This window comes from Silene latifolia, chromosome X (assembly GCF_048544455.1).
Source record: "Silene latifolia isolate original U9 population chromosome X, ASM4854445v1, whole genome shotgun sequence".
In the NCBI taxonomy this organism is placed as follows: domain Eukaryota; kingdom Viridiplantae; phylum Streptophyta; class Magnoliopsida; order Caryophyllales; family Caryophyllaceae; genus Silene; species Silene latifolia.
The window spans coordinates 66,472,236-66,499,992 of NC_133537.1; the positions used below are offsets into that span (position 1 = coordinate 66,472,236).

Consider the following 27,757-nt stretch of genomic DNA (forward strand, 5'->3'; position numbering starts at 1 on the left):
ACAAAAAAATCTGCTCTCATAAAAACGTAAAGAAATGGGTCACGAGTCACGACACGAAAAGCCCACATTTCGTCGAGTCATGAAAGGTGTTCATCTCTTGATGATTCATGAATTCCACACCTCCGTTCCTCCGTGTCTTCTTCTCCACAGCTCTATATTAGACACCAAAATTGTAAGCATATTGATTGTTACAAACTTACAACAATGGCGTTGCGAGCAATTTCAAGAGCATCACGCTCTAAGGTTTTGCCTATGCTATCATCTGCTTCTCGTTTACACTCTCATGCCACTAGCTTCGGTATCACTCCTCTCCTCTCCTCTCTTCGCATTTTTCCGCACATTCATCCTATTGTTTTTTGTTTGAATCGTTTCATTTCTCAATTCTTCTAAATTGTTGGTGTTATACTGCGTTGATTTCGTATCGCTGATTTTAGGAATGATCCAAATTACGAATTCATTGATAGTTTAGTCATATCATATGTTAGTCGCCGAGACCTAGAATTTTAATTCAACCAATTTTTTGATTGTTGAGCTGTGATCAAGGTAACTTGAGATGTTACTCTTCTTCTAACATCGTATTTGCCTTCATTTTCGATCATCGTTTTCTCCGGATACGATTTCGGACATTACAAGTACTGAAATACATATAGTGAACAAAAATCTTCGAGGAGCCTTCACTTTTTCAGTGATCACTTTCTCAATCACAACATGAATACGATTTCGGACATTAAAAGTACCGAACAAAAGTCTCTTAGGACTGCTACCGACTTTCTCTTTTCTGCCTTCTCTAACCTTCTATGATCACCGGCTGATACACAAGTACTACGTATTCTATTTAATTGTTATTGGAGGAGAGGGTTAGAGAAAAAACCGGAAATAGAAGGTCCTTAGCAAAACTCAAAAGTCTTTTGATTGTACTCCCTTCATCCTCTTTATATCGTCACCATTTGATTTTAGTGGTCATCCTTGTTCACTTTTAATGATTTTTTCTCACAACATAATAACTACACCTTTTTAATGTTGCTTATATGAAATATTTGAAATTTTCACTTTGCATCCCTACGTATTCTTTAGAGTTTAGATCAACGTATCAGGTACAATCAATTAATTTGGGATGGACTATGGAGATAGTATAAAACTTGGCCATTTCAAGCAGACTGGAGAAATTTGTATCCAACTCGTGGATGTGAAGAATATTATGAACGTCGACATGATTTGCTTTATGCATCATAGTTATTATGAAGCAATCTCTGCCTTTGGATGCCTGCTCATTGAAGGGCCTTATAATTGCTCGGTAGCTAGGTTTCTGTTCTTGATTAGTTTAGGAAACATTCATATTTTTAGATAGGTACGTAAAGTAATTTTTGCTTTCAGGATTTAAGGAGGTGCGTGAGGAAGAGAAAAGTCAGCTGGTCGGAAATGTCTTTACCAATGTTGCTTCTAAATATGATCTGATGAATGATGTGATGAGTGCTGGACTTCATAGATTGTGGAAGGACAGGTTTGTTTGTTTGTAGTATGTCTTTCTATCGATTAAGTTGTCTATCAAATGTCCGTGTGTGTTGGGGTGAGGGAAGAGGGTTTTCCCCTTATTCAATGAGCATTTGAGGCACTGCGTGAATATTGTTATTGTTGTTGATGTTGTATTAGGTGTGTAAACAGTATTTCCTGTCATGTCAGGCTGGTAGAAGAACTGAACCCGTTTCCTGGAATGGAGCATCTGGATGTGGCTGGAGGGACAGGTCAGTATTCTATTCCTACTTCCCGTTACAGTCAGTTGTAATTTTACGGATCAAGTTATCATGGAAAGCAATATAAGTATATAACCTCTTGAAGGCATGTCTATTTGAGAAAGAGAAATTAATATAACAGTTGGATTTAAGACACGAATTAAATGGGTATGTAGTTTTAACATCTAATTAGATTAGATCTACATCTGTAACTTATCTGATTACTTAGAAATTTTAGTCAGTTTTCGGAGATTCAAAATAGGCACCTTTCTCTTCCTTTTCTGCCTTAGCTCACGAGTGATCCCGTAAAGTTTTTGGAGTAATGATTGAAATTTGGACCACAAACAGGCACTAAGTCATTCTTTTATGCTCATACAACTAAGATGTTGCGTGGATAATTTAGAAGTTCAAACATTGTATCAAAGTGTGACATAAGAATCATGCTCACTGCCAGAATTTTTTCGACAAATATAACCATGTAGTATTCTGATTTAAGAAGCAGGTTTTGAAGTCAGAACTGACTTTAAGCATATACCTATGTCCATATATTCAGTTGAGCTTCTATTTGTGTCATAAGATATACCATTAAATATTTATTCCAATGATTCAAGCCCTGCACAACATGGCTTCTAATTGAAACTGTAATCTCTTCCTTCAATTAGCATTGCTTACTGTCTGTTTCCAATCTGCATACCCAACTTTGAGCAATTGAGCCTTTCTAACATGAATATGATGACGTACAGCTGTCTTCTATCACTTGTTTGAAGCGAGCGTATATAATTGACTTATTTATATATTTGAGTTGCATTGAACATTTCTATTTTTATTCCTCATAAATATGGCAGGTGATATTGCCTTCCGGGTTCTGGACTCTATAAACATGGTTAACCTCAGAGCACTAAGAGATGAATCTGAAGACCACCTTCATGAAGAAACTAAGATATATGTGTGTGACATCAACCCAAACATGTTAAATGTTGGTAAAAAAAGGGCTTTGGAAAGAGGTAAACAACAAAATCATACATACATTTTTTGCCTTTTATCTTTTCTTTTTGGTAGCTCTTGAGCTTATTTCACAGACAGAATGTGGTAGGCACTCATACTCCAAGAAATTTGCTTGAGTCCTGGTGATTGTATTGTCATCTCTATGCTAATTTAACAGCACTTTTAAGAATTTCATGTAGTGTGTTTGTTCTTAAAGTTTCATATATTCTGTTAGAGCTAAATGTTCCTCTTACCATCAGTTCATCATTTTAGTTTTTCTGTTTCTGATTTCTCATTTGGCAACTGGACACCAGTAGTTATGATAAGAGTATAAAACAACAATACACAGACTAGACAAATACAGCTTATATGACCGAGCAAAAAACTTGTGATTAACTGCATCATTGTCCATCACCTTCGTATCATCGCGTTGCGGCAATAATATCAATACTGTGACTTTAAATGATGTTCTAGTGACCTTGAATTTGTTCATGCTTGTATCATTAACTATTTCACTTCTCAGAATCATCCCTGTGGTTTTTTTTCCATTTTTCCAATGGAGCCAAAGACTCATTACTCTTTGGTTTTGGATTATGATGGAGTAAAGCAAAATGGCTCACTAAAGTGGCTCTGCTTCTTTCTCTTGTGAAGTAGCAGTCATTCGATGTAGTTCCCGACGCAATTTTCATCTTGGGTCATTCGGAAACAGCCTCTTTGTGTTTCTAACACAATGGTAAGGCTGCGTACATCCGACCCCCCTTACCCCGCAATTTGCGGGAGCCATTGAGGCACTGGGGTAATGTTGTTGTTGTTGTAATCATCCCTGTGGTTTCATTCTGTTTCTCCTTGTGACTCTGTGATATTTCCTCTAAATTTACACCAACTGTTTTATGAAGATTCTGCTTATCTTACTATCTAATTGGTCTGGTTTTACAGGTCTCAAAGATAATAGACCATTAATATGGGTAGAAGGAGACGCAGAAGCCTTGAAGTTTGAAGATAATTCGATGGACGGCTACACTATTGCATTTGGCGTCAGGAATGTTACACACATAGAAAAGGTTCTGGCAGAAGCATATAGGCAAGTGTCATATTGAATGCTGGTGAATTTTAATACTGATTTAAGTATCAAATCGCTGAGCCATCCTCATTTTAAGCTATTGTGTTCGTTTTTCATTTATGTTACTTGGTGTCAGTTATGGTTGTTGGGTATTGGTATATGTAGCTATGTACAAAGTGTTGGACTCTCCATAACCCAATTTTTAAACAACGAGGTCTTTCTCAAAATGAGGAGCTGGGTTGGGAAACACGTCTTCAAACCCAAACCCAAACTTTTCTTATATTCTTGAATTACTTAGTGTTGGACTCTTCAAGCCCAATGGGCATTCGAGTGAGGGGGCGTAATAGGATATAAATATAATAGTTGGGCCTCAACCATCACCTAAAGGTTTTGGTTGAGATGGTTCATCTATCAAGATGTTTGTGGCATAAGATGGAGAGATGTATGCTAATTGTGCCAAGAATCGTTCAAAAATCATATTAAATCTTTCATAGACGATTGCTTCCTCTACTATTGTCACATGAGCCTCCCATTCCGTCTTTTCTAGGAGGAGTCCGAGATTTGTTAGGGTCAGGGTTCGGACTCAATTCCTATATTCATTGACATCCTGTCTGATGACTTGGGTACGACCCCATGACATAGGTACAACGCCATAAGTGATGAGTCGAAGTAACTTAGTTTTCCAGGCGATCCTGAGTTTAATCGTGCCTCATCCTATATTAGATTTGTGACTGCTGAAGAGCATCTTATAGTTTTATCAATTTTGACTTGTACCATATAGTGAGACTGAATTGATTCACAGTATAGGTTACCCACTTGCCCTTCAGTTCTGGTAATTGACCTTTAAAATAAGGTCAGAAAGTGCTAAATTCATATAGATTCTGGAGAAAAGTAAAGCAGGTCAAGATCTTTAGAGTGCATCTCAATTTTATGTACTCATCTGAAATGGTTTGGAAACTTGATGTCTATGTATAATACTGTCAATAGTCAATGAGAAGTACTGAAGTACCATGTGCACATTCATTTTTTAGCATTCCTGTTTATTATATTATTCCTTGACATTCCTTTGTGCTGTGTCTAATGCCTGTGGAATCCCATAAATATAGTCCCTCTATTCATTCCATTTCCATACGTTTTTCAAAATATCTGAGGAGATTTTGAAAAACATATGGAAATGGAATGAATTTAGGGAGTAGTTAACAATATTATAGTTCGAATGTGCAATAATTTCAATATTTTCACAAAGTGCAAGTGATTATTTCCTATTTAAATTGGTTTCTGAAATTCTTCTTTCACAATGCTTCACCGTGGTCTGTAATCATTCTGGAGTTTTGCTATCATAATGTTTCGCTGTCATTTAATGACGTGACTGCTTATACAGTCGGAGTTCTGTTATGTATTTGGAAGAATTCTTTCTCATAGAAGATAGTTTAGTTTTCTGATTTGTTGCTGCAGTTGGGAATGTTTTTAAGTGAACAACTTGTGAAACATAGCTATGCCTCTACATTTGAACTGTTAAGGTCTACAGTTGTATCCATTTAGACATAGGTATGGTTATATAAATTTCTTATTTAGCGTCAATATTTTTCACTATTTTTTTTTATGCGCATGTATTGGATTCTAGTTTCTTCCATATTTCCTATGGAGCCAAAGACTTGTTACTCTTTGGTTATGGATTATAATGGAATAAATCAAAATGGCTCACTAAAGTGGCCGTGCTTCTTTCTTTTGTGAAGTAGCGGTCCTTCGATGCAATTCTCGACGCAATTTTCATCTTGGGTCATTCGGAAACAGCCTCTTTGTGTTGCTAACACAAGGGTAAGGCTGCGTACATCCGACCCCCCCTTACCCCGCAATTTGCGGGAACCATTGAGGCACTGGGGTAATGTTGTTGTTGTTGTTGTTATTGGATTCTAGTTTTAACAACACCAATCTCATTTTCTATGTTTTGTTTGTTACAGGGTACTGAAACATGGAGGGAGATTTCTTTGCCTTGAATTGAGCCATGTCGAAATTCCTGTTTTCAAACAATTGTAAGTGGACCTTTAGCTTACCTACATTAGAGAGCAACTTATTTCCTTTTCAAACTTTACTCCGATCTTATCATGCTGTTTTCCTTTTTATCCCGCACATCCTTATCGCGTGTCATGAACATTCCACGAAAATGTCCTCAGATAAAAAATGATTCACAATCCATGGAGAAAGTTGTAACGGGAACCAGGTCTCCAAAAGGGGAACCTTATAAGGGAGAATATCAACCCCAGTGGACAAAAGTGAGGTCATTGTTTGTTGGATACCCCAAAGGGACATTTTTTCTTTTTTTATTTGAGAGAGATTCTTTGATTACTGGTTGGTGGGACACCCAAGTTTGAAAATGGTGCTTACCCTCATTGGCAGTGCCTATGAGATAGGCACTAAGCTACTGGCCTAAGTTAAATCTCTTTATCTTCTAAAATTGTAGAAAGAGAGAGAGTTGTGATACATTTTTTACTCCTGAATTTAGCTTGATTGCTCATACTGTCATGTAAATGTGTGTCTAGTTACATCTTACATTGCCTACTTCAAATGCAATAAGTTACTGATGTTTGCCAACGATTACATTAAAGGGTAGAGCTTTAAAGGATTCAAGTAACAACAAAAACCAGCATGAGTAAATTCTGTGAAGGATTAAGTTCCAAACCCCTGAAATAACCCAATAAAAAAGCAAGGAATCATGTAGAATTTGAGCCATAACAGGAACTTTAGAATAGAATGTGAGAATCTCTCTTCTACAACTTACACGTAATGTCGTCAATAAGACATAGATAGTGCTAATATGCAGTAACGCTTGATCTGGACTTTGGAAGGAATTCCTTTCCATCAACATGACCACTTTATGAAATGACTTGTCTACTTACATTGTTGCTAGAACATAATGCTAAATATTATTAATTAATATGCCGTGGATCTTGCTTTGTGTAGTATAATGGGTTTGGTTCTTTAGCTAGTTTGAATTACTATGCTTACTTGTCAGAGCAAATCTTATTTGCAGGTATGATTTCTATTCATTTTCCATCATTCCATCAGTAGGAGAGTTGGTTACAGGTGATAGAGAATCTTACCAGTATTTGGTTGAAAGTATTCGTCGCTTCCCCCCACAGGTGATTTGTCTTTATATAACTCATTCGGTTTTGGATACAATACAATGAAGTGCCTCTTTGTCTAAAAATAATTGTTTCTCTTCATTTAGGATTGTTGGTGCTTTATCATTAAGGGTGTGATTGGATGAAGGGTTTTGGAAGGAAAGGGAGGGGAGGGAAAGGATACAAAATCCCTTGTTTGGATAACAAATGGGGTAGGAGGGAAAGGGGGTGCTTGGAGGGATCCATTTTCCTTCCTCCAAGGCAAACCAAAATCCCTCCATCATAGAAAATATTTGATGCGAAATTGTATCCAAACAACCATACCCCATTCTCCCTCCCCTTTTCTCCCCTCCCTTTCCTTTTCCCCTATCCCCCTCCGCTCCTTTTCCTTCCTATTTTGCAATCCAAACAAGCCCTAAGACATGTATATAGAATATTCTCTCAGATAGAATATGATTATATGAAGGCATGAAGTTGAAATTGTAGGACATAGTTTGAACCTCCCCATATTGGCATTGAGTTGGAAACGTGACGTCCTTAGATATGTTGTATGTATGTAGTCTCTCTACTCCACTTGAAATAGGAAGGAGAAAGTGGAGTAGAGGAATTAGTATTTTGGGTCATCTAATTGGGCTCATTTTCGTTGGACTTATAATCATGTTTAGATTAACTCGCCACTTGAAATCCTGACTACTTCTCTTCACTTTTCTACATCTTGATCCTTTGCTGTCAATTTATCTTGGAAGTATGATTCATGGTTCTTACCAAGTTGATACCCATAAATACTGTAAATCAGTGGCCTAATCTGGTTTTTGTTGATGTCACTTTGTGTAGAGACCTTCACCATCAAATCTGATATTCTTCATAACCCTATGAAACTATGTTACTCTGACTCGTCTGCAAGTATCGGACACAACACGGTGTCGGAGTATCGGATACAGGCATACAGCTATTTTGTACCAAGTTTTCAATTTTTTGGTCTAAAATGAAGTGTCGAAGTGTTGTGTGACTCGTGTCGTATCGGACACAATACGTATCGGATACGCAATACGGCAATTAGGTGAAGTGTCGGAGTAACATAGCTATGAAACGTAGGGAGTTAAATCTGCATAATTGAATGTACGGGTGTCTAAAACTAATATGCATTTTCCCTAATCTTTCAAGTACCTTTTAAGGGCGCCTTTGGATCAAGCATGACCTTGCCTTTGGAAGAAACCTTTCATATATGAGATGGATCCACGCCTGATAATCTGAAATAGATGTGCTGGTTTCTTACTTTCTTATACTAACCATCTGCTTATTTGTATTGATCACTTTTTTCTTCCTCCACCGTATGCATTTTCCCAATTTGAGTCCACAATAGGTAATGGATTCAAAGCAAGGGGAACTAAGGGTTCACTCCATCAACAATTTCAAGTTGGGATCCGCCATGAGCTTTGGTTGGGTTTCTATTGAAAACAAACACAGCATAAGCTAAGATGGAATGCCAGTCCTTGAAAGTTTTTTGAATTCAAACCCCTCATAGCATACGTGAATGGATTCTGCTGTGACATCTGTCTGCCAATTAATTTGAGGGTGGCAAGTGGCACAGGATATACTCCCCCCGTTCCATGTGGTTGTGTATACTTTTCTAGGTGTGCCACATATTTTGAAAAATGTAAACAACCTAATAGAAGGGAGTAGTAACAATAAATCTCGAGACACTAGCATTAGAATGCCAAGGAGCTTCAGAACTTCTCAGGAAAATAATGCCACTTAGAACTTGCATCTTAGTTTTAGGTCAGACTGAAATGAGCCATTTTAAAATCAGTCCACTAAACCACTACTGCCGTGAAGCTGTCCTTGTTACTGACATCTAGCTAAGGCCATATTGGTACTATCAAGGGATTGTACAACCCCCTCAGCCACGAGTTTTGAACTCTTCATTTATCCGCTATAATTCTTTTGGATTTTCAAAATTCAAATCTCAAGATCTTGATCCATCATCCATGTATAAATAATACCTTCTAGGACAGTGATTGAATCACCACATTTTGTTGACTTGTTCCTTGATTGTGCCTAATCACAAAGGTGACCTGCTGTAAGTACTCAACCTAGTTGGCATGTCTGTGGTCCACTGGTTAGTGTGTGTTCGATACTCTTTAACATTATTTTAGTGATTCATGGTCTTTATGGAGAGTGCACTCTTTAACAGGGCCGTGACTTTGTTTAAGAAACATGACTAGAGCATAGCACTCTCCATCTAAGTTGAATATTGCATTTATTTATTTAATATATACACTAGTATAGATCCCGCGCAATACATGCGCGATATATATACAATTTTTATTTTTTAGGGTATTATTTATACATTTTAAATCGACACCTCATTAATGTTTTAATATTTCACTCTATTGTAGTTTGATATGAACATAAAAAATTGAAATGGAAAACTAATCAAAGAGAATTTTGTAAAGTTATGAAATGTGTGTTTTTATGAAAATATTTTTTCTACCCTAAAACTAAGGATTTCGTTTTATAAATTTTCTCCAAATATATATATATATATATATATATATATATATATATATATATAGAGGCCGGATCCGGTGAGGCACCTCATTATGGCGAGGCGGCCGGTCTCACCAAATTCATTCATTAAACTTGGGGCGGACTGAATGTGGACTGATCTTAAACGGGCTAATTCAATGTGGTCGTCAATTCATCTTTTCCTAATTTGTCAGTTCATCTTTTCTAAACATCTAAACAAAATTTCTTCATCAACGATTAATATGTGATTGTAGCGATTGTTCATAGATTCCAAACCCAAACTCCATAAACTAATCAACGATTCATCAATTGCAGCTATTGTTCATTCCAATTGATGAATTCCGTGAGGGTTGTGAACCGATTAATATCGTGATTCCAATTGCAGCGATTTGCCGATCAACAAGCTACAGCAATAATATCGTGATTTCAGCAATTTCAGAAGACTTTATTCGATTAATTTGAAGGTAATTTCATCAAAATAACATACAACAACGTGATTTCAGCAATTTGGAAGAAGATTTGAATAATTTCGAGGTAATTTCATAATTTTGATCAAAATTGAGCTCGATTAATTTGTGTTTCGGTTTTAGTTTGTAAAATATTGTGATTGTAGTGGAATCGAAGGCTCGATTTTGTGTAATATGAGGAAAGTGTGGTGGGAATAGGTGATTAATTATCATGTGAGTATTTGGTTGATTACTTGATTGTGCGAATTTTAGTGGGTAATCGAACAAACAACAACAGCTTTACAAACGTCAACTTATTATATAAAATTTGGCGCAAAAATGTAATCTGTTTGATCTGGTCCTTTATATGTAAGCATTGGTTTATCTCTGATTCTCTTAAACGGAAACAGTTTAGCTGAATTTGGTACTTTAAGCTTGTATTATGCAGTTTAGGTGACATGGTTTTAATGCAATTTTGCTGGTGTCTGAGCAAGTGAGCAGCGATTAATCTTTGGTGTAGAGGAAGTAAGGGAGGTGCTCCATGACCATGATGGTGTTATTGGAGTGCGGAATTTACGAATACAATTGTCCCGGCTATGGGGATTGAGGCTTTGAAATACATTAGTTATCCTGCTCAGGTATTGGTTTCGGTCTCTTTTAAGTTTGTTGCCATTTCTGTGTCAGCTTGCGTGATTCAAAGAGCGATGATTTGAAATGTGATCATCGTTGTTTGTGATTTGTGTTTGAGATTTGTTACTGTACTTGTTAGTTGATGTTCATTGTTACTATTAGTTTAATCATGATATTTATTTGTATAATTGAGGGAAACGACATTGAAATTTGTCGAATTTGGTGTGCTGATGAACATGTTGCAAAAGATATCTAACTTCAAAGACATTGCTTTCTATTGGCTTTGCTTTTCTTTTTCACTTGAAAATGCTAATTGTGTCTGAAGAATCCTTCTCTTGACCGTGTAAAAGACATTGGCTGCATCATTCTTTTAATTAGTTTAATGTTCTCCGTATGCCTTTAATTGACCCGTATTTCCTTTCCTCATTTCACTAAACAACCTTTTCCCCTTTATCTTCTTTTGTGTAATAGCTCCAAAAAAACCAGTTGACAAGCCACTCGTTCGGGGAGATACCAACAAGTGCTCCAAATAGGTGATTTTGTGAATCTCGGTCCTTATGTTGTGAATCCTATAGCTTGTTTTGTGAACATGTAAGATAATTTTCTAAAACTTGGTCATTATAGGTGTTAGGAATCACCTATTTTGTTCTTTGCCTTATTTTGTGAATCTCAGTCCTTATTTTGTGAATCTCATACCTTATTCGGTGAATCTTAAGGCTTGTTTTGTGAAACTTGATCATCATAAGTGGTTAAAATCACCTATTTTGCTCTTTTCTTTATTAGGTGAATCTCGGACTTTGTTTTGTGAATCTCGGACTGCTCGTTCGGTGAATCTTAGAGGTTGTTTTGTGAAACTTAGTCATCATAAGTGGTTAAAATCACGTTTTTTGCTCTTTTCCTTATTTGGTGAATCTCATACCTTATTATGTGAATCTCATACCTTATTCAGTGAATCTTAAGGCTTGTTTTTGTGAAACTTGATCATCATAAGTTGTTAAAATAACCTATTTTGCTCTTTTCTTTATTAGGTGAATCTCAGACCTTATTTTGTGAATCTCAGACCTTGTTCAGTGAATCTGAGAGCTTGTTTTGTGAAACTTGGTCATCATAAGTGGTTAAAATCACCTATTTTGTTCTTTGCCTTATTTTGTGAATCTCAGTCCTTATTTTGTGAATCTCATACCTTATTTAGTGAATCTTAAGGCTTGTTTTGTGAAACTTGATCATCATAAGTGGTTAAAATCACCTATTTTGCTCTTTTCTTTATTAGGTGAATCTCAGACTTTGATTTGTGAATCTCAGACCTTGTTAAGTGAATCTTAGAGCTTGTTTTGTGAAACTTGGTCATCATAAGTGGTTAAAATCACGTTTTTTGCTCTTTTCCTTATTTGGTGAATCTCAGACCTTATTTTGTGAATCTCATATCTTATTCAGTGAATCTTAAGGCTTGTTTTGTGAAACTTGATCATCATAATTGGTTAAAATAACCTATTTTGCTCTTTTCTTTATTAGGTGAATCTCAGACTTTGTTTTGTGAATCTCGGACCTTGTTCGATGAATCTTAGAGGTTGTTATGTGAAACTTGGTCATCATAAGTGGTTAAAATCACGTTTTTTTGCTCTTTTCCTTATTTGGTGAATCTCAGACCTTATTTTTGTGAATCTCATACTTTATTTAGTGAATCTTAGGGCTTGTTTTGTGAAACTTGGTCATCATAAGTTTCTTTGGAATAACACTACATGCTCTTTGGAATAACATGAGAAACATATGACTCGAATACTCGGGTGAAGTGGTGACTTATAAACTTATATTGTGGCCATTACATCAATCGTAGTGTGTTGGTGGAATATTCGGTTTCTACTAAACTAGCTCATTAGCTCAATTGGTAGAGCATTTGTGCAATTGCACAAAGGATGTAGGTTCAATTCCTACATGAGCTTCTATTATCAATATATGTAACATAAGTGTTACTTTATCAAATAAACAGTGTTATTATATATACGAAACAATGTTACATTATCAAATAACTAGTGTTATTCTTAGCTAGCATCACTTTGTTCGATAATTATTGTTACCACATAGAACAACTAATGTTACTACAAAGTGTAACTAGTGCTTTATATATGTTCGTCTATGTGGGGCTCGAACCCACACCATGTGCAATAACACATTGCTCTACCTTTTGAGCTAATAGACGACAATGGCCAAATCCGATATGAAAGTAGACAATTATAAGTCACACTTGACCCTTCTACGCTTTACTTCTTCAATCTCCTTCTAATTCACCATCTTAAATTACACACCTCTAATGGAGCTCACCAGTCGCCGGAACCACCTGAGTACCTCTCGTCTCGTCACGGACATTTTCAATCACTTTTAATGCTAGTTATTTGGTGATTCTTCTACACCTGATTTGATCTCATTGTGATAAATGCAGGACAAGGCGGAAAGTGCGGCTAAAGAGGCGAGATCTGACAAAAGCGAGCATGGCATGATTCCTTGCGGACACGTCCTTTGTCGTAGATCCTCATCTGCGGTTTCGGATGCCCTTTTCGCCGTCTTCAAGTCTCTAAAACTATGAAGATTTTTCGGCCATGATAGTCCAATTACCTCTATTCACTAGTTTCCATACTGAAGTAAATAACAAGATAGCTCGTATAAATCTGAGACAAATAGGAACACAGAACTTCGGTTTTGCAATTGTGCATTATGAATCATGTACAGTGTATAGCTAATTTTATTTGTCTTCCATTTGATCGAAATAACAAATGTTGAATGAATTATACACACATCCCATTCAAGTAAAATGATTGATAACCAAAAAGCGAGTGGATTGATCAAAGAACAAACTATTATTATACCTCTCAATTTTTAACAAAACTCAATAAGATTCATAGATTTTCTATCAAATCAAAACACATCAAACTAATAAAATAACATGATAATTCTATCAAATCAAAACACAATTACTCTCCTTCTCCTGATGCTGCATGGGCGTGGAAAAACATCTGTAAAATAAAGGATAAACTGAAGAATGGCTATACTGATAATACCTGGACACCTAACACTAAGGGGTACACAGTTAGAAATGGCTATGAATGGCTTAGATATAAGCATCATCAACAGCACTGGACTCCATTGATATGGAGCACTTGGATCATTCCTAAGCATGCTATCATCACCTGGATCAGTATGCATAAGGGACTAAACGTGAAAGAAAAACTGTTCGACATCGGGATCTTTGCTCGATCGATGACAGTGTATCATCCGACGGGGCAAGCGAGACTCAATCCCATCTGTTCTTCGACTGTCAATATAGTACCCAGGTTCTGCAACTGCTAGAACAATGGTGTGGCTTCAATATTCATGTCGGTATACATGGTGGTCTCCAACACGCAAAAAACAGTCTAAAACAACGGGTTCATTACCTGCTTTGTGGAATGCTGTTGTATTACCATGTATGGAGCCAAAGGAATGCAGCTCACTTCCATTCTGTTCTCATCAGACCTCAGAAACTAGCTGCACAGATCAAGGAGGAGGTATGTCGCAGGATAAAAGCCAAGGTAGACAAAAATCCCAGCAGGAATGACCGCAACTGGTTGAAGAAATGGGGACTATTATTATGCTAGTGTAGCCAAGGTATACTCTCTCACATTTTACCAAAAAAAACATGATAATTCTTCAACAATTAGGCAGAAATATCAGCATACACAAAAATTCCAACTCCTTTTGTTCGATTCAAACTAAAATATTCACAGAATTCTTTTGATATTCAACAAAAAACCAACGCAATTTGTTCGATTCAAACTAAAATTCAAACTTATCTGTATAAATGTTCGTCGCCGCAATTTGTCTCGCCGCATTCGTCAACTCTTTAGAAAGATGTTCATGAATCAATCTCACTACTGATCAGTAGTCTCATGTTCGCTAAATCGGCTCGTCATTCTCATTCTCTTGCCGCTCCTCTCGCTTCATCGTCGATTCTTCACCTAGTTGATCGATTCAATCGCTCTTCTTCATCTTCATTCATCGATCGACGTCGAGCTTTTGTTGAATTCAAATAATTCGAGAAAAACAATCCAAGTGTTTCGAAATTGTTGAAGATGTTGATAGTAGTGAAGAACGGAATCGTTGCAGGCATTGAAGATGATCGAAATGCGACGAAAATGGTGATGGAAAGCACAAAATTGAAGAAGCTGAAGACTGGAGATAAATGACAAAGAGAGAGAAAGAGGAGAGTGGAAGGAGAGTTGAATAAATGATATAAAACGACGGGAAATGAGCAACATACCTGAGATTTTAATTAGTGGGACGTGGCACAATCTGGTGCATTCATTTGTTTTTGATCGGATGGTGGAGATGGGTCCAGCCGCCTCACCCTAAGAAGGGTGCCTCACATGATTCAATCTCTATATATATATATATATATATATATATATATATATATATATATATAGAATTAGGATCACATGAGTCCACCCTATCTTTTTGAGTCCGTGAGTCCATGATACAATATCACACTTTATATTAAACAATATCACAGCTTATATTCAAAAAAAAAAAAAATCGAAAAAAAAAATTTGAAAAAAAAATTGAAAAAAAAGTCGTGATATTGTTTTGTAATACAATATCACACGTTATACTAAACAATATCACATCTTACATAAAAAAAAAAAAAAAAAACTTTTTCGAAAAAAAAAAAATTGAAAAAAAAAAATCGTGATATTGTTTTGTAATACAATATCACACGTTATACTAAACAATATCACATAAACTTTTTCGAAAAAAAAATGAAAATAAAAATTCGAAAAAAAAAATCGTGATATTGTTTTGTAATACTGTTCCGGGTGTAATTCCAGAGCAAGTATAGTTACCACCCGTGGCTTGTTGAATGATGTCTTGAGTTGGATTCTCCCTTGGTCTTAATCGTTCCTCTCGGCCTCTCCTGCAACAATGAACGAACTGAGGGCTTGGCTTTGAGCCAAGCGTACCCACTCCGACGCCCAAGTCAGTAAACTTAGATGTATAAGTTGTATGCTAGTTGGCTAGGAATATATTGTAGAGAGATAAGGAGGATTGTACCAGATGAATAGTGTATTTAGGTTAAGTTGTGTATTTCTGGATTGGATCCTTTCCTCAATGAAGGTTGAGGAGTATTTATAGACTTCACCTTTTGTCACGTAGTGGCCAAGTGGCCAAGTGGCTAGCGGGTGGAAAGACTGATCTACCCCTCGGCCGAGGGACCTATGGCAGGCCGGCGGGCCCGGTTGACTCACCGCCGAGGGGTCTTGGATATGAGTACGCGGATATGTGTTCCGGTGGCGGGTTGTCATGCCGGGACCCAGTTGGCAGCCGATGGGCCGATCGGCTAGGTCGTCTAAGTCGTTGACTTTGTGGATATCTTTGACCTTGCTCAATATGTTGACTTGGTCACGGTGCGAGAATATGCCCCATCAATTTGCCCCAGCCGTAGTCTATGCCGTGGTATGGGCTCCGATGTACGTTTGAGCGTATATTCTGCGTAGGTATTTTGCGGAAAATTTCTGCATCGGCTTCTTCTGCGGCGGCTTCTTTTGCCTCTGCCTGGTCTTTCTTAGGCCGTACCATATCCCCCCTCCACATGGGTGTGTATTGGGCATCCGATGTGGAAAAAAAGAAAGGGACGCTGGTCGAGACCGGGTTTGAGAGTGCCGGTAGTTTTTGATTGCCCCCGGCCGGCGCTGTCTGGCCTGGTTGATCATGTGGCCTGGTTGATCATGTGGCCGGCGGAGAACAAACTTCTTTACTTTTTATTTTGTTAAATAATTGTTGCTATTATGTCGCTCTCGGCGCCAGGGACTAGTACTTCATGCGGAGGATTCCCCATTGCGTCTTGATGGGGAGGAGATACTAGACGCCATTCCGATAAGGTTTGGGGGCCCTAGGTCTCCTTCTCCCGTAGTCGATCCACCAATTTCGGAGGGACGGGAGGATGAGGGTGAGGATGCGATGAGGATGAGGGGACCCCTTCGATGGTGGGAGGTCGTCTGTCTGTCCGGATCATGGCGAGCCCCGCACGACCGGGTCTTGAACGTGGTTGGTCCCATAAGTTCGCCAGTTGTTCCGGCGAGACATTTTTCGGAGGCCATTTCTCGTTCGGTGAGGGGTATAAGATGGTTATTCCTAAAAAGGGTCGCGGCGGTCTGTTGCCCTCCACCGGGTCACACCGGCGTGTACATCGGGGCATTTGGAGTATGGGTGCGGTTTCCTCCGAATAAATACGTCGTGGCCATTATCGAGCTATGAACGTCGCGGTGGCCCAACTACATCCGCCTGGCCATGAGGACGATAGTTGGGTTTGTGTGGCTTTGTCTCTTTAGGGGGAGATCCCGACAATCAACTTATTCCGCCGACTCCACGAGTCTTCGACCGTCAATTGGTAAAGTGGGGTGGTACGGCGTCTGAGATGGAGCCGGCTATGTCTCCGTGAACAAGCTTACTTCTTGCAAAGAGGGCAACGGCGGTGGGTGTACGTCCAAGTCTTGGGAGGATTACCCATTGCCCCGGTCTTTCGAGCCCCGTTTACTTGCGGTGTGAGAACCGGGAAGAGTATGAGGAGTGTACCTCCCGGGGTAAGGTGAAAATGGACGCTTCGAAGGTTCCTCTTTCGAGGATGAGGAGCGGGCGTGCATTGCTCGATCTTTGAGAAGGGATGGCTGCCCCCGACTCAGATTATTCTTCAAGATGAGCTGCTCTGTCACGTCGGCCTCATACCGGCCCTAGCGCGGGGTGAGTGGGGTCGGTGTGAGGCCCATCACCGTTCTCCTTGTGTCTTTGAACTTTGATTTATTTCTTCTACTTAATTCTTGCTTCGTTTCCTTCGCAGGCCATTTTGGACCGGACCTGTCTGAGGATATCCTCCGGAGAATGGGGCTGAACAAAGATAAGACCGTTGCCAACTTACGTCCCAAAGCTCTCCCCAATGACCGCAGGAGGTCGCCGACTGATCTCATGGAGCAGCGGCTGAAAAGCTTGAGTGCGGTGGAGACCCAGGCGAAGGTCGTTAGTAACGTGCCGCGCCACACGCGAAAAACGAAGTCCTCGGCGGTGGTGGCGTCGACATCGGCTCCGCCTTCCATCCCCCCTGTTCAGAAGAAGACGGTGGAGATCGTTTGTATCTCCAACGGGGATGACTCCGACGAGGAGGAGGGGTCGCCCCTTGTCCGTAAAAGAAAGCAGACGGTCTTTACCGCGACCGTTGATTCTGCTGCTGACGAGGAAACGCGTCTTTCGGCCAAGAAGGCCAAGCACGGTATTGTTCTATCTGTGGCTTCAGATTTAGCTGGTTCCTTAGGCGCTGCCTGTGACAGGCTATCCGACATGTCTGCGTATGTCGATACTTATGCCTACTTTAAATTTTGTAGATCGACCGATCGTCTGCCGCCTCCCTGTTGGGCGACAAGTGGAGGGGAGTTACGTGCGGGCGGGTGATCAACACGTCACCGTGAACTCTTCATCCCGAAGGTTTTCCTCCCCTGTGCAGCCGGTGATCAAAATGTCACCACTTTGTCCCTTCATCCCGAAGGTTTCCTTCTCCCGGCCTACAGTAGGTGATCAAAGGGTCACCACTGTCCCTTCATCCCAGAAGGTTTCCTTCTCCCAGCTCATAGATGAGGGCACGGAGCTGATCAAGGAGCTGGCGAGGTGGAACAGTCTTACCGGTGCTCGTATCGTAGAGCAGGAGAAGGCCGTGGCTCAATCCGCTTTTGAGCTTAATGCCACTAAGAAGGTGGCCGCGAAGGCAAAGCAGGATCTTCTCAATGAGCAGAGGCTTAGGGGAGATCTTTGAGAGGGCGCTCTTGGTGAAAGAAAACTTAGGCGGGACGTTGAAAAGGAGGTCCTTCTTTGAGAGAGCCAAGGCCGAGGGCCGCGGGGCGAAGGCCGCTAAGCTTTGGAGAAGTGTAAACTTGTTCGAGGCACGCCGACCTCTACCTCCAGCGAGAGGAATGAATCCAGGGACTGTTTAAGGCCCGATCGGAGGTGGTTCGGAGCAAAGAGGCCGTCATTAGGCAAAAGGAGAAGGACATTGAGATGCTTCAAACCGTCATGCTCCCTAACATGTGTCTTTGAATTAGGGATTTGGCCGAAGGAGCCGCTAGGGAAGTGATTGAAGAGCTCTTCCCTCTTGATGGTTCCTTTCCGTGGGATAGATATGACGAGCTGCTTGATGACAAGCTCGAAGCCAAGGAGAAGGCCGTGGCGGAGAAGGCTAAAGAGGCGGTGAGGGAGAAGGCGGAGAAGGAGGCGGGCGCCGAGAAGGCACTCTTCTTTGCCGAGAAGGCTAAAGAGGCCACGGAGGAAGCAAGCGGGCAAGGGGTGAAATTTGAGGCCGCCGAGGCTAAGGCCGAGGTCTTGAAGCCGAGGCCGCTAAGAGAGCTATTTGGGTTACCCGCCGAAGAAAGTGCGCTGCGCTCTTTGATGGTGAGCAACAACGGACATAGGGAGATAATATCGTAACCTTTTGTCTTTTGGCTTATGCTTGTAATTTCTTGTAATTCGTTGAACATTCTTAATAAGAGTTCGTTTCTTTTGCCTCCCGCCCGGCCGAGGTTTTTACCTCACTTCTTTTTCTTGCGCTAGTATTTGTGCGTCTCGATCGTACCTTAGCGTCTATGTCTTCGTCTGGGTTGTCTCCTTACGTTATTAATTGAGTGTCTCTTTTGTTCCAGCCTCGGCTTGGCCGAGGCAGTCTAGAGTGCGTATCTCAATTGTGTTAACGCTTCCAAGGCGTTTTGAACGCTCTGCGAGTATCACCTGCGTTGGTCATTGCCATCGAGGTGTCTGCTTCCTAGCGGTGATTGCCGCTCTTGTCGGTGTGTGACAAAGTGTGAGCCAAAGATCTGTCATTTCTTGTTATCGATCGCCGTGGCGTCTACCACTTGAGTGATGCGACGGCGTCAACCCTCTTGGGGTGATCGCCGTGGCGTCTACTACTTGGGGTGATGCGACGGCGCTGTTTCTTCGTAGAGATCGCCGCTCTTGTCGGTATGACGGTGTGTGAGCCGACATCTGCATCGATAAAGACTGCCGCTCTTGTCGGTATGACGGTGTGAGTCGGCGTCTCACGCTTCCTAGTGACTATGGGAAGAGCGAACATTCGATGGAAGACTTGGACGATTTTTCATTTAGGTAAAAACATGCGTCGGGGTGCCCACAGCTGTTTTGGACACCTCCGCCGCTACATAGATTATTCCCGAGATTACCAGGGTCCTAATGGCCTAGTCGACCACTAGTTACATCCATGAGGTCGCCCTCCGTTGTAAGGATAGACCTTTCCCTTTTTCGATTTCTTTGCCACTTTGAGGGATTGCATGTTGCATCCTCCGGCGGCTATCCGGACGTTGACCACCTCGTCATTCTCGTCTTTGGAGACGAGCTTATGCGCTTCCCCCGGTCCGAGACATACATCAGTGTTAGGGCCCGGATGGACATCACCGCGTCGGCCTCGCTCGTGGTGACTCGGCCTATGAGAACGTTGTAGGCGGACGAGCCGTCGATGACCACGAACTCGGCTAGGACATTCTTAGCCGCTTTCTTTTCGCCGAACGTTACCGGGAGTCGGATTGATCCCAGTGGTACCAGGCCGGCCCCAGAAGTTTGTATAGTGGGTTGGTGCAGGGCTCAAGTCCTTGACTTTCGTGCCGAGGCCGAGGAAGCACTCCCGAACATGATGTTCGTGTACGCGCCCTTTGTGTCAATCGGGCACCTCTTGACCAGGTGGTTGGATATGTCCAAATTGACTACAAGTGGGTCGTTGTGAGGAGCGATGACTCCTTCGTAGTCCTTCCTTCCGATGGTTATATCGGGGATGTTGGAAGCGGGGATCGTTGTGTTGGGCACAAAGTTGATGGCCTGATATAGCTCGTTCGGGTGCCGTTTGTGCCCATGAGCGGACCCTCCGTTCTCGTTGCCCCAGATGACAACATGGATCACTCTATCCGTTCAAGACGGATTTCTTACCCTGTCTTTGCCGGCGTCGGTCTTTTGGCCTTTGGCAACGTACTTGCCGAGGCTCCCCTTCCGGATCATCTCTTCAATGGCATTCTTTAGATGCGGCGAGTCGTTGGTTAAATGGCGGGGTGTGGCCGTGGTACTCACAAAGATCTTGGCTCGTGTCACCGTCACTTTTTGGCTTGGGGGGTTTCTCCCACTTCTGGCCCTCGCTTTTGCTCAGGGCAAAGACCTCGGCGGCTGATACGACGAGTGGGGTTTTATCACTATACCGCCTCTGGTGGTACGTTCCCGAACTCCACCCGGTGCCCGTCGAGTCCTGTCTCCTGGCAGGTTTGTCCGACCGTGACCTATTATTCTCACGGCGTCGTTCATCGGACCGTGACCTATTGTCGTCACGGCGTCTTTCATCCGGATTATCCCCCCGGCGGCTCTTCTTTTCTGAGTGCTCAGCCTCGCTGGGGCCTACCCAAGTCTTGTGGTAGTCCTCCACCTTAATGGCTTGGTCGGCCATCTTCCTGGCGGAGTCTAGTCTTTGGCCGCCGCACTTGATGAGCTCATTTTTTAAGTCCCCTCTCGGGAGACCTTTCATCATCAAGGCGAAGGCGGCCAGTTCGCTATTCAGATCCCGAACCTGCTGAACTTTGGCGTCGAACCTCTTCACATAGCTTCGGAGAGTCTCGCCTCCCTCCTGCTTGATAGTCAGGAGGTCCGATGTTTCGACGGCCCTCCTCTTATTGCAGGAATACTGGGCCAAAAATCTTTCTCTCAGGTCGCCATACCCGTATATCGATCCGTCGGGGAGTCCTTTGTACCAGCTTTGTGCCATCCCATGCAAGGTTGTGGGGAAGACACGGCACGGACCTCATCAGTTTGTTCCCATACCGACATGTGGGACTCGAAAGCCTCCGCGTGGTCGGATGGGTCGCCTCTCTCCCGAGTACGATATGGGTGGCAATTTTAGCTTAGTTGGCACCGGGATTTCTAGGACGTAGTCGCCGAGGAATTTGTCGACCACGTGTCGAACGGCACGCGGCGATCGGCTCCTCACGTCCCTAGTTTGGCTCCTCTCCCCGTGGCGGGAAGGACTCCTTCACGACTGGCGAGTCGGGCTTCTTCTTCTCCGACTCGATGAGTCGGACTTCTTTCATTTCTCGGGGCGGGCCTCGTGGGTCGCGGCGGTGACGCTGTCCTCCGCGAGCGCGGTCGGGACTTGTGTCCACCACTTGCATTCCAGGCTCTTCCGGCGTTTTGACAGGCCGGCTTCTTCTAGCGCTCCATTCAAGTCTCTTGGAGTCACATTCAGGCCCTGGTCTCTGTGCGGGTTCCGCCGCTCTTGTCGGTGTGACAGTGTGAGCCGACGTACTACCAATGAGGTCTAGAAGTTGCTTTAGTAATGCCACGTCGACCACATGTCCCATGAGGGTGACTTGGTTGGCGGGCGGCGGCGCATCCGGTGTTATTGGCATCCGAACTCCGGTTGGATCACTCCGGCGGTGGGGCGCATGACTCGCATTGTTGAAGGTATCATCCGGGTGGAGGGGCTCGTCGATTACGAACACCTCTTCTTTGTTTCGACATCTTCTTAGCTTTTGGGTGGGTTTTTGTTTTGTGTTTTTAAGGGATTTTATTAGCTTTTAGTATGCCTCCCCACGGGACGGCGCCAATTGTTAGGGTGTAATTCCGAAGCAAGTATAGTTACCACCCGTGGCTTGTTGAATGATGTCTTGAGTTGGATTCTCCTTTGGTCTTAATCGTTCCTCTCGGCCTCTCCTGCAACAATGAACGGCGAGGGCTTGGCTTTGAGCCAAGCGTACCCACTCCGACGCCCAAGTCAGTAAACTTAGATGTATAAGTTGTATGCTAATTGGCTAGGAATATATTGTAGAGAGATAAGGAGGATTGTACAGGATGAATAGTGTATTTAGGTTAAGTTGTGTATTTTCGGATTGGATCCTTTCCTCAATGATGAAGGTTGAGGAGTATTTATAGACTTCACCTTTTGTCACGTAGTGGCCAAGTGGCCAGTGGCTAGCAAGCAGGTGGAAAGATCGATCTACCCCTCGGCCGAGGGACCTATGGTCTGGCCGGCGGGCCCCGGTGACTCACCGCCGAGGGGTCTTGGATATGAGTACGCGGATATGTGTCCTATTTGGCAGGTTGTCATCCGGGACCAGGTTAGCAGCCGATGGGCCGCATCGGCTAGGTCGTCTAAGTCGTTGACTTTTTGTGGATATCTTTGACCTTGCTCAATATGTTGACTTGGTCAGCGGTGCAGAATATGCCCCATCAAATACAATATCACACGTTATACTAAACAATATCACAGTTTAAAAAAAAAAAAAAAAAAAAAAAAAAAAAAATTTTTCGAAAAAAAAAATTGAAAAAAAAAATTTCGGAAAAAAAAAATTTGAAAAAAAAAAATTTTCGAAAAAAAAATTTAAAAAAAAAAAATTTGAAAAAAAAAATCCGTGATATTGTTTTGTATAGTGCGTGATATTGTTTTATGGACTCATGGACTCAAATATATAGGTGGAATTTCAGGATCCTTATATATATATATATATATATATATATATATATATATATATATATATATATATATATATATATTTTGGGTCACGAAGTTATTTATTGCATTCATGAAACATTACCAACTTATGGTTTACCATTATTACCAATTTTATTATTTTATTTTAATAAAAAAATCATAATATTGAATTTAATCAAAAAATTAGAGTTTAATTATAAGATTATATTTTAATGAAAAGATAATAGTATGAAGAAAGAAAGTTTCACTTGTTTCCTTATTTAGATAGATGCATTTTGGAGGGAAAACTAAAAGAAATCCTTATTCTCTTAGTAGTAAAAAGGGTATTATTATCACTGTAGTTTGATGTGGGTTGTCCTTCTTTCAAAAGTACTCCCTTATGTCTATTTTAGATGCATCTTATTCAATTTGAACCAACGTATCGAGATTAGCTAGGGCAAGGACTGGATTTAAGTTCAATTTTTTTTTGTGAGCACCAGAGCTTTAGGAGTAGACCCTTTGTTTCATGCATTCAGTGACAATTGCAATGATGGTCCTGAAATTAAACGAGGCTAACTCATGAAATGTTTCAAATTCTCGTAAGCACTTTGGCGTTCCCAGGATAGTGTGACACTATGACTTCCATTTCATTTGGATGCACTTCCATTTCTTGAAATAAGATGATGAACCGTAATACTATTATGAGTGAAAAAATGACGCTGCTACAAATTCCCAGCTTCATTTGCACGAGCTGTTGTGTTCTTGAAGAGATACCATTAAAGAAGACTGCAAGGAATTAACTTTCCTGGGTGGGAACAAATGATTCACAAAGTGTTTTGCAAGTTTGCAACTAAATACTAGGGGGTTAGTCTAAAAAGACGAGTTACCACTCATACAACCCCCTTTTGTTTTTGATGCAGTTTACACTTTGCCTACTTCTCTTGTCATATTTTGGTATTGCCATTCACCACTCCTTAAATGTATCTTGGAGGAAGAATACTTTTGTAGCATACTATATATCTAGCAAGTCATTCAGCCTACTGAAAGGGGTTCCGAAATCCAATGTTGATTTTGTTTATTCACCTTCTGTTCATGGATACTCTCTATCTTCCATATTTCTTAGATATCAGTCAACAGTGACTTTGCTAAACTTGACCAGTTCTTCGACAGTAACTCTTGGACCTACACTTGAATATCTGCTGTATAACCTCATCATGTAATCTGGCGTATACGGCAGTAAAAAAATATGCGGTTAGATCTATAAGATATTGAATTTCTCTCTTGAAGTGTATAATCCAGATGGAATTTCTTTGGGCGCTCAGGAAAACAAGTGTAATGGATAAACAGATAAAGGGAAAGGCCCCCTCGGGTCTAGTTCCTTCTTTTATATCATTCAAAATCTCATCACTTGTGTCTCCATTCAGGGTCAACGATTTCTCATCAGTGTTTCTTTGTCCAAGTATTGTTTTATGATTTGATGAGGTAGTACTGGGGATAAAGGGATGTAACATACACCCTTCTGAGAAACTTAGGTGTTTAGTTTGCCACTATATTTTATGTCCTATCAAGGCCTGCTGACTAATTGATGACAGACTTCAGTAGGAATGATATCAATCACATTTCGTCACGATAATGAGTGGAAGGGAAGTGAGACACGTTTGGTGACTCTTAAAGTGTGCCTTTAGTTAAGTCATTGTGACATCTAAGGTATTTATGAGCGTGAACATCTAAAGGTGTCTTGAGCTTAATCACCAACTCTGTTGATGTTGCATTTTTTCGCAGCTCCCATTGTTACTAATAAGGTTGTAGACCTTCCCGCTGATGGTACACCTGGCATGAAAGGTATTTTCCCCTTTGAATATGGTATTTAGGTATCTGCACGATGCACAAGCTCTTCTGGCAACCAATGTCTCTTGTTCACCAGCAATTCAGCATCCTGACGACCAATAATTTATATTGTTTGTCCTTTTAGTTCCCTTGGGACTCTTCTGGGTTACATGGTGCTCATTGCACAGAATTTTAACCACTTTTTTCATTTGCATGAGTAGCAGAGGACTAAATACATAACCAATTACTGTCAAATCTAATTGCATCTTAGCAATAGTATAGGACATAGGCTTTGACTTAGCAATTCCTTCAAGATGCCAACCGCAGGTTTTGACTACATTTTCATCCTTGCTTGGTAGTTTTCTAAGGGTTAATCTAGTCTTGGGGTTCGCTTGTATTGGAGGTAATTATTACGAAGGTAATAAATCTCAAATTAAGGAGAAAAGGAGGAAAATGATGATGGTGTGAACAGAATATAAGAGATGGTGGGGAAAGTATTGCTTTCATACGATGGTAATGTCTTACCCTAGGGGGGGAGATGGGTTACTAACTTTCTGTTACCCTCTTCATGAGGTAGTTATTATTAGCCTATCTCCATCTCCATCTGCTGCCACTACAACTACCGCCTACTTATCCTTGTTATTTTCCTCCTTTTACACGATAACTATTACGCTCAATCCAAGAGTAGTATTACAATATTCCCTAACCTCACATCTTGGAGTTAATTAGGTCTCATAATACTCTCCGTACACGATCCACACATGTTGCTGGTTTACATCCTGTTTCAATGGGTGGGTAATCTTCCAGCTGCTAAACATGAGAGGTCTCTGAATATGTGCGAGACTTAAATAAATTTCCCGCGGCATTGATGTTTAGTCTCTCGTGACTTGGTACGATGGCCTTCAGTTGACGTGGCTGGAGGAGACATGACAGAATACCAAATTGGTTACATCACTATACCTATCTGCTTTTTGTGTTCTTGTATGTTTAAAGAAATACCAAATTGGTTACATCACTAAATTGGTTACATGACAGAAATACCAAATTGTTTATTTATTCATATGTTTCATGTCTCTGGGTATGAATCTGTGAACCTACAGTACTTGATGAAATGGTACTGATCTTCACTGATATCCACCTTCTCATTCTGTTCTGTACATTCATTGCAGGATGTGTTTGCTTCTATGATAGCCGAAGCAGGTTTTCAGAAGGTAGAATATGAAAATCTCATTGGAGGAGTGGTTGCCATTCATTCCGGTCTGAAAGTTTAGGTACTGCGACTTTCCGTTCTATAGCAAACTTGTATTTCCGTTCATCTAAAGAAGACTCAAAATTGCAGTCTTTAGTGGATAACATTTTATGTTTTCAACACCAAAGACTAATTTTTGTGTTGAGAAAAATTCTACTAGTTCCCAAGACAAAACCCTAAATGTATTATTCTGTTCTTTTGTAACACAGTTGGCTGTGAATCTCGTGCTTCCTAATGTAACACTTTGTTTTGCGCTCCAGAAGACTCGAAAACATGCAATGGGCAAGTATCTGGTACAAGAGGAAAGAGTCCACAGTGGTGCGTAGTCAATGTACTTAATATTGCAGTTGATAATTGGTGCTGATTACTGCTTATCTGAAATCTGAGAGGATTTCTGGTTTCTAGCTACTTAGAACTTGCTTCGTCTTTTTCTGTAAAAGGCCCTAACTGCATACTTGACTTATTGATTAGAAAAATATTAACACAAATTTGACTGGGTGGGTATACAATATACCTCTATGGAGCATTGGCTGTCAGGTCCGAAATTCACCTTTTACCTGTTTTTAAATGCAATCATCCATGAACTGGTGATAATGTTAGCCTGTTAGGTGCAATGGGGCCGTTAACGCACAGGGGAGCCATTGGTTAAGCACTTAAATGTGAAGATTTTTTATTGTCTGCTAATAATCGAGTTCAAGATTGGCTTCCCATTTTTGTGCTTGGCTCATTTACAAGCTCCACTAAACGCCTTTGGCTTGAACTATGGAGCTAATTGTAAGATCGTCCCTACTCCCTCTCTTCAGATTATTTAGTTACATTTGCTTTTGGTATAAAGACTAGGGAAACCGGGATTGGACCATTCCTGGCTTATTAGTTTTGCATGACTTGTGTGCTAAATTATACTTCTCCATAACTGGATGATCAAGTTATGTATTGAAAACATTCTACGGAAAATGCACACGTTGCCCTTGAGGTTTGACATTTTGCCCGAAATACCCAATTTTTTGTCCGAAAAACTTTAAGAGGCCATAACTCGCGTTTACGAGTTTAGAAAATGATAAAAAAGAAATTCAAATCGATCCCGTGGCTAGAAGTTTTTGTATGTCAGTTTTTTTGACCGAAAAAACTCCGAGTGACCATATCTCTTGGTCACGAATTCCAAACTCGACAAATTTTTTTTCAAGTCGTAGTTTTCAGAAAGATGATCAATTTGAAAAAAAAAAATCGTCACTTTCTGAACTCGTAAACGCGAGTTATGGCCTCTTAAAGTTTTCCAGATCAAAAAATTGGGTATTCTAGGCAATACGGGCATCGCGTGCATTTTATGTTCTTAGAATATAAAAATAATGAAAACATTTTTCTCAAAATATGAAAAGAAACGAGTGTGGTATATTTTTCAGAATAGACGTTGATCAAGACGGAACACGCACAGGCCACAGCAAAGAGACTGGAAGATGAGATTTGTGGCGTGGAATGAAGACGAGGAACCAACTCCATCATACCGTACAACTTTTTGTAAGGTATTCCCTATCTGTTAGAAGATAGTGATCAGTACCTCACTGAGTCACTGGACATGTTATCCTAGTATGTTGGTACAAAGATTGTTATCAAACTACATTTGACTTGAGATGTCCTATAAACAAGGTACCGGTAACTCTCA

General features: G+C 40.8%; 1 protein-coding gene across 8 annotated transcripts; it reads left to right on the forward strand.

The window, feature by feature from the left end:
- Window positions 1–48: 48 nt before the first annotated feature.
- On the forward strand, window positions 49–27,757 carry LOC141623370 (2-methoxy-6-polyprenyl-1,4-benzoquinol methylase, mitochondrial-like). Of its 8 annotated transcripts, none has more exons than XM_074439482.1 (10): window positions 51–298; window positions 1,375–1,501; window positions 1,681–1,742; window positions 2,576–2,734; window positions 3,651–3,795; window positions 5,736–5,807; window positions 6,806–6,914; window positions 26,018–26,119; window positions 26,358–26,871; window positions 27,498–27,757. In XM_074439482.1, exons 1-8 carry the CDS (start codon window positions 205–207, stop codon window positions 26,117–26,119), a joined length of 870 nt encoding a protein of 289 aa, XP_074295583.1. In that variant the 5' UTR covers window positions 51–204; the 3' UTR covers window positions 26,358–26,871; window positions 27,498–27,757. The 8 variants fall into 8 exon arrangements, with proteins under 8 accessions (XP_074295579.1, XP_074295580.1, XP_074295583.1 ...); XM_074439484.1 differs by having other exon boundaries at window positions 26,358–26,415; XM_074439483.1 differs by having other exon boundaries at window positions 26,361–26,871.

Excerpts from the sequence above, each read along its gene's own strand:
- LOC141623370 (XM_074439478.1), top strand. The coding sequence starts at position 205 with ATGGCGTTGCGAGCAATTTCAAGAGCATCACGCTCTAAGGTTTTGCCT. Across the intron at positions 1,502-1,680 it reads CATAGATTGTGGAAGGACAG|GCTGGTAGAAGAACTGAACC; the intron begins GTTTGTTTGTTT and ends CTGTCATGTCAG. Across the intron at positions 3,796-5,735 it reads GTTCTGGCAGAAGCATATAG|GGTACTGAAACATGGAGGGA; the intron begins GCAAGTGTCATA and ends TGTTTGTTACAG.